Genomic DNA, 7,593 nt, shown 5'->3' on the forward strand with positions numbered 1-7,593 from the left:
CATCTCATTTTACTATCCTTGCTCCCGTTGCCTACAGAAATGATTGTATGAGCCCTTAGTTCCATTTCCCTCAAACTATGGGGATGACTGTCAAGAGTATGAAAGGAAACCAGAAGTGGCAGGGTGACATTCCAGAGATGCAGAGAATCTTGTGTCAGGTAGAGAGAGCCTTTCTCACTGCACCTGTTACTTTCCTCTAAGGATGGCCTTTGGCTTTACTCTGATGCTTGCCTGTGGGAATAATATCCTATCTAGAGCTCCTTGCATACAACAGTGAGCTGTGCACATAACTGCACATGAAGAGCTCAATGCATAAAAACCATGGTAGTATTAAGGCGGATGGAGGGTGGGCAACTCAATAGTGTTTCTATGAAAAAGAAGTATTTAAAAGTTTGAGCAAAAGTGCCCTAGTTGTGAGTCTGTGTGGGCATGTTTCAAGCCTTCAGTCCATGTTTTTGATATGTAAATAAGTTAAGCTTGAGTCATTTGCATCTCCTCAATAGGTCTTCAGTCGGAGACAAACAATGCTGAAAGAAGGAAATTTTTCTGCCCCATACCAGGTGAATTCAAATTCTGCTTACCCAGGAATCTCTGTGAATGGCACAGATTTCAATTTATTTAACAGCACTAAATAGCCTGGGTAACTGATAGTGTTCTTACTGCAAATCATTATTCTATCAAAAAGATCCATGCATAGAACAGCAACCTCGCCAATCCTGCATTAGACCAAAATAAACTCCCAAATGCTGCTTCCGGGGGCGGGGGTGGAGTACCCCCAAAAGCAGTATGGTTGGGGGTTGGAGGGCTGTCATGGAGGATGGAAATGGCAAAAATTGCCCCCCAACCCACAGATTTACTTTCTGTATTAGAACCAAGGGCAGGGTATGGAATGTCTACACACATCTGTATCCTGGAACACATTCAAGCGCAAGGCATCCACTTCAGCCTCCCTCTGTGATGCAGATCAAGGCATGTGTCTACATTCAGTGATAACAGGAATGCACATCTCTACTGCATTTGTGTTGTTGTTCCCAGCTGTATCTGAATTGGGGATGTCTAGCTCTTATGTCATGAATTTGCCCCCAGTTAGCAGAAAAATAGGCTCGACAAGAAGACTGACACAGTGTTTAGAACCCAAGTGGTGCAAAGCAAATATGAACTTCATTTCAAAAGTAGCAAATGCCATCAGGAGTCTTTTGGCACCATGAACACTTAACACAATTTTATTCCACCATAAGCTTTTATCAGCCCACTTCTTCAGGCTGTGACTGAATTGTCTCTCTGCATACATTTTACATAGGCTTGAAAGAAAACAACCAGCCAGGACACAGAATCATAAAATGCAGGGACGCCTGGCCCCATCACTTTTGATCGTCAGGAGGCAGCTGAGGACATTTTTTATATAGGACTGTATTTGACTAATTTAGTTTGCATTTAGTGGCAGTCCTAATTGAGATTGTAAACTGACACTTTTATGTGTTTGATAACTGAGGTTTTATTTGTATTGTAAGCCACCTTGAGTGCCACAAGGTAGAAAGGTGACTAATGAAGGATGTAAATAAGTACAAAGTAAAATGTGATTATGTAAAATTGCGATCTAATCAGGATGAAACACAGAGGTAATCTACTGGCTATGGTAAGCTAGTTGACATCTGTAAGGATCACAGGTTTCATTAAATAGTCATTGTTATAGTGAGATAAGACTCCTAAGTCCCCTTGGGGGAGGGGTGTAGTGTTAAACTTTGGAATAAAGTCCAGTTCAACCGTTTCACATTGGAGACTCCCTTTGAAGTTCTTTTGTTAAATTTTATTTTAAATTTTTATAGGAATACAGACTAAAGAAAGGAGGTAAGGGGAAAAGAGGAAAATAAAATTATAAGAACACAATACAGAGGGCAATTTTTACAAATATTAAGGACAATGAAGTTCTTTTGTTGAAGAGCTGTGATTTTCAGGTCAAACAAATGAACTGGATTTTTCCAGCTCTTCCACTGGCTTAAAGGAGGAGGGGGACAGTTTTGACCTCCAAAAAAGGTGTGCTGGGTGTATGGGAGTCACATAGACAAAGGTTACCTGGGGTGGGGAACAGCTGTGAGGAAAGGAATTGTGCAACAGCAAGCAGGAAAGCTGGACAGGATCCTTCCCATAAAACAAAATAGACTACTATGCCTAACCCTCTGGAATTATTTTGAAAAATAAGATCCAGTGAATCTCAAGTAACACTTTAAAACAAGAGACTGAGACCCACTACACTATCTTAGAAAGGATTTAAGAGATTGTGGATGAGAGGAATACCGTGGGAAAGGTTACAGGAAGAAAGAACAAATGTGGGTGCTGGAAAGTGTTTGGATATATGGCAGTTCAGGAACATCTCTGCGGTAAAATTGCACTGAAATGATGACTGGGCATCATGCTAATTTGCTGCCATTTATTTGGACACTGCTTCCTGGAAGTAAGTGCCTGTTGTTCTCTCACATTGTCTCTCCTGCCTTTGTCTTCAGTGAAGAAGTATGGATTGAGGACTGGGGCTGGCAAGCTGTTGGCTTCTGATGGCTCACTGGTGCCGGACGTCACCCCACAAACTCTGTATTCCCTGGAACTGAACAATGGCTTAGTGGCCCTGAGGGATGAAGAAGGGAAATACTTGACTGCACGCGAGGGTGTTATGAAAACAGCAAAGATGGACAAGCCTGGACGAGATGAACTCTTCAGCATAGAAGCCAGCCCTGCCCAGGTTTCAATGCGCTCCTCTTCTACTAACAAGTTCATCTGCTGTAGGCCAGGTGAGATTTTTAAAAATCAGTATTTTCTGTGTTGTGTTTGTGAAGACTTGGAGCATGCATCAGCTGAGCTGGTATGTAACACGGTGAGCTTGGAAGTTAAAACAGTCCCGAGCAGACCAAGCTGAGTGGTCCAGGGACTTCTGGTTGAATTTATATCTGCAGGATCTTTAACGGAATGCCCTGTTTACTAAGTTGCTAGACTACATTTTTCCCAGGTGTGCCGTCAAAAGGGGAGGGGGTTTCCTTACATTCACATACAAGTTACAGTTAGGTCAAGTAATAATGTTGTGTATATATAACATTTTTAAGGGGGGTTGTCTTCCCTTTGAGTACATATACCATATGTCTCTTTCATTTTTGTATCATAGTTGGTATGGTGATAAAGTGTGAAATAGCAGAAAACCCCTTAAAAAAACAACCACCAAGCAGAGTGGCTTCTGTGGCATTCCATGCCAGGATTGCAGGGGTCACTCAACTCAGGCCTGGCCAGCAGCACCAGTGTTACTTCCTGCATGGCTCTCAGCCAGTTTGGGTAAAGGAAGAGACAGCTGGTAAGCAAACACCAGTCACGGTTGCTGCTGAAGGGTCTAAGCAGCTTGGCCTCTGTGGCAATGGTGGCAGAGCTACTGGGGCTTGGTTCTGTTTGCTGCTGTCTGCCCGTGGCCTTCCAGGGCAGCGTCCCATCAGGGACTTTCTGTTGGAAAAATTGGCAAAATACTTAGATATTCAGAGTTTGCAATGGGTCTTTGCTTCATGGGAGAGGAGGCATTTCTTTCTTTGTAAAAACCTTCATTTCTAAGGGAAGAGTACACAGGAAAAGCTACAAAATAACAAACCTAAGGCTACATCTCTACAGCTACAGAACAGACCGACCACACGGTCTCACAACAACAACTGTAATGGAGATTCTTCTCCTTCTTGACCCCTAGAAGGAAATCACCTGAATATATTAACCAATGATTGTGAGTAAACAGACTTAGATTTCCTGGGCTTTGTTCCCATTGGCTCTGAGCCAGGTTCCCCTTCCAGGTCAGTCTAAACAATAGCACACAGGGTAAACAGATTAACCCTATAATGACTAAATTAGACCTTGCAACACACATATTTCCAACACTTTCCCTGTAAATTAAGTGGCCAGTGTGATGGGATAGAAAGCTAATTTTTATAGTAGTGTACTAAGTGCTGTTATTCTTCATACGCCAATGGAAAACTGAGGCTAAGAGAAAATCAGCTTGCCATTCACAATATATAGTTGTATCAACATTCGTTGCTGGTGGGAATAGCATTCACTGCACAGCTCTGAGGAAGGATTTGAAACCCAGGCTCAAATCTACTGTTTTTACTTAAACCTCTATGAGCAATGGGTCTGTGTTTTATGACACCAGCAGCACCCTCGAACAACTAAACCAAAGGAGACTGACATAAATTCTTCTACACCACTGTCATCTAAATTTTCTTACTACTTTGGATATTAAGATCATCTCTTGGAACGTGGCCAGCTGGCGGAATAAGGCCAAGGTTGTTGAATTTCTAAGTTACCTTAATGATTTTGATATTATACTCCGTCAGGAAACCTGGTTGCCAAATCAGATTCAGATTGACGGGTATAAATCCTTTTCCCTCCCAGGGTACAGGATTAACGCTAAGGGTCGCTTTCAAGTGGGTTTGGCTCTGTTTGTTTCTTTATATTTAAAAGTAGAAATACATTGGAAATGACTAACTACTCTTCTAGAAAGGCTAGAAGAAGAACATCCTTTGGCTGAAATAATTCTGGCAGGTGATTTTAATGCTAGAGTAGGCAACGATCATAAAATATTCTTTAAGGCTATAGAAATTAATCAGGAGGATACACTCCCACCTATTTTCACCTCTACAAGGTAAACTCGGCAGGCATCTATCTCGCCAAACTTTGTCTTCAGTTTAATAAAGTTTGGCTGAATGGGCTTACCAACTTTCCTAAATCTGGAGAATATACATTTGTCTCAACAAAGGGCTGCAGTGTAATTGGCTATTTTATAGTTTCCCCTTCATTGGAATCTCATGTTTTAGATCTCACTGTTGGCGATTATATAATCAGTGACAATCTTCCACTTATTTTAACTCTCAATGTCAGCCTTTTTACTAGAACCTAACATTATTTCCAACACCAACCTGACAAGCTCTATCTATTGCCTAGGATCTTATGGAATGATAGCTCTATGCAAAAAACAATTACTCAAAGTTGGTTCAAAGTTTTCACTAAATAGATGTCTTTCCTATTTTATAACAGATAAATTACTTTTAAACCCTGAAAGATCAAAAATACTTATCTTTTCCAAAACTTGGAAACCATTCAAATGGAGGCAAACCAATTGAACAAGTTAAAATTTTTAGATACTTAGGTCTGCACTTCCAGTATAATGCATCTTGGTCTGTGCAGCATAATTCAGCAATAAATATGGCCAACATAAATGCTTCTGTAATCCCCCGACTCGTGTGGTATTCCAATATGGATAAGTGCACTTAATTGCACAATAGAACGTGTTCAATCTAAATTTCTTCGAAAGATCATGGGAATGCCGCGCTGTGTACCTTATGCAGCTCTATGTTTAGAAACTGGGTTAAATTCTGCGGAATCTGGTGTTTGGCTAATGACAGTAAAATATTGGCTGCATCTACATTACAATGTAGACCAAGGGAGTCTTATACAACACATGCTCACAGCGTCAAACACATCTAACTGGCTACCACACATTGAGAACAAAATAACTGCCATGGGCATCCCATTGGACTCACTGCTTATGCTCCCTTTTATGGGTGCTTTTCAGATGATTAAACGCAGAGTCCTTGGCACTGAAACACAAAGGCCATACAGCTTATCCAACAAATCTTGCTCCCCTCTGAACTTTGAGATTCCCCTCACGGTAGGCCGAATGGCCCCATACCTATCTGATACACAAGCACCACAACAGCACAGAGCCTCTTCATTAGTAAGAGTCAATGCAGTACCATCAGCAGTCTTGCATGGGAGATATAATAATACAGCATATACGGCTACACTTTGCCATTGTAACTCTGGATGCATCGAGACAGTTTCACATATCTGTTTGCACCGCCAATTTTATGTAGATATACGTTTTAGATATTTAAACCCTATTTTAGCCAACATGACAGACCTTCCTGATGCCTTAAAAGTGCACCATCTTCTGAATCACTCCTGAAATATCAGTGAAGGTAGCCATGTTTTTACAATCAGCTAAAAAGCTACGTCAGGAAAAACTATCAAAATGAACAACACTTTGTAACAAATTGTTTTATGTTAGATTATGCAATACTATGTAGTTTGCAAAATACTTGGTTTTATATGTATGGTTTTATATGTATATTTTTATAGTAATCCTCTTTTAAGGTATTGTTTTATGCCAATAAAGGCTGACTGACTGACTGACCACTTAAACCTCTCTGTGGATGATGTCATAAATATCTGTATCTTCCTCCTAACAACAAGTTCATCGTTGTGGCTTCCGTGCAGTCCCACATGGGGGCTGCATGACTGCAGGCCCGCTGCATGGAAGAGCTTCCAAGCTTTTCTGAAGAAGCTTCTAGGTTGTAGAAGTGCTCCCCCTCCCCTCCGTCTGCCGAGATCTCTTTCCCACCCAAAGGGTCACGCGCCAGAGGCGGGGCAAGCACTCCCCCCTTGGTTCTCTTCTTGCCACTGTGAGGAGAAGAGGACATGCTTCCCATGGAGCTGCATTGTGAGGCCTCGAAGATGAGTTCCAGTGAGGTTTTCCACAAAGAACTTCAAAAACTCTTACCTACAAAATCGGTAGGATGGCGCTTTTCAAAACGCGTGAGGATTGTGGAGTGGAAGTGGTCCAGGATGACAATCATAGATCGTGTCTCCTCCCTGTGAGGCGGAGGACATCTTGCTGGGGTGATTCCCACTGTCCAGTCAGGGAGGCAGGGACATTTTTTTTTACTTCCTGTCTCTTGCCTGTAGGAGTCGCCCTCCTCCAGTTCTTTTCCTGCCTCAACCGGGAGAGCAGCTTAGATCAGGGTTTGCCTTTATCTGATCTTTAAAACTCTAAATTCCTTATTCAACCTCATATATCTTCTATCTTAACGACTTCTATATACTTCCGATAATTCTTTCACTCTTCTTCCCTATGTTCTAACCCTTTTTGGAGAAGAACAACCATGTTATAGACAGAGGCTGTCTTCACCAGGGGCGGCCATTTTAGGAGACAGCCGAGGGCTTTCTTCTGCCGAGGAGCTGGGGCCGGACGAGGCACAAGAGGAGCCGGAATGACCTCATTCAGGCTTGCCGAGGCTACCCCAATGTAATTGCCTTAATCGGAGGGTGACAGAAAGCGCACCAGAAGCGACACCTGTGACAACTGGCTGCTGGAGACCAGGGCAATCAGTCTGCAGGGCTGCAGGGAGATACCCTGTTCCATCTGCTGCAGGCCTTGGAAACCGGCAACGACTGGCTAATAGAGAAAAGAATCTCTATGAGACACAGACAAGGTGCCAGAATTCCAGCGTTCCGGTAACGTATGCGAACCCGGGCGGTTCTTCCTACCTCCTGACTTCTTTCTCTCTCTGGAGTCCCGGAGGCTGCTGAGCGCCTTCCTGCTCTCTGAGCCATGTGAGCAACAAAAGCTTCTAGTGAGAGCCATCGAAGCAACTGCTCAGTTTGTTAAGTTGCAGTGGCAGCTGTATGCAGTGCCAGCAGTGGGTCTCCAGGTCTACTCGTGAGTGAGACGCATGGATCAAGGCCCTTGACATTTCCCCCCCCCCCCCCCGCTCACGGGTTTTTCTGCGAAACAGA

The 7,593-nt window shown here is 42.9% G+C and overlaps 1 protein-coding gene across 1 annotated transcript in view; it reads left to right on the top strand.

Moving 5' to 3' along the window:
• LOC107121401 (fascin-like) overlaps positions 1-7,593 on the top strand; it is a 46,172-nt gene that overhangs the window by 3,954 nt on the left and 34,625 nt on the right. The window contains exon 3 of the mRNA XM_015424313.1: positions 2,502-2,783. Within this exon, the coding sequence (XP_015279799.1) occupies positions 2,502-2,783 (282 nt within the window). The remainder of the gene's footprint in view (positions 1-2,501; positions 2,784-7,593) is intronic.

Source organism: Gekko japonicus, unplaced genomic scaffold (assembly GCF_001447785.1).
Source record: "Gekko japonicus isolate JY-2015 unplaced genomic scaffold, Gekko_japonicus_V1.1 scaffold2581, whole genome shotgun sequence".
NCBI lineage: Eukaryota > Metazoa > Chordata > Lepidosauria > Squamata > Gekkonidae > Gekko > Gekko japonicus.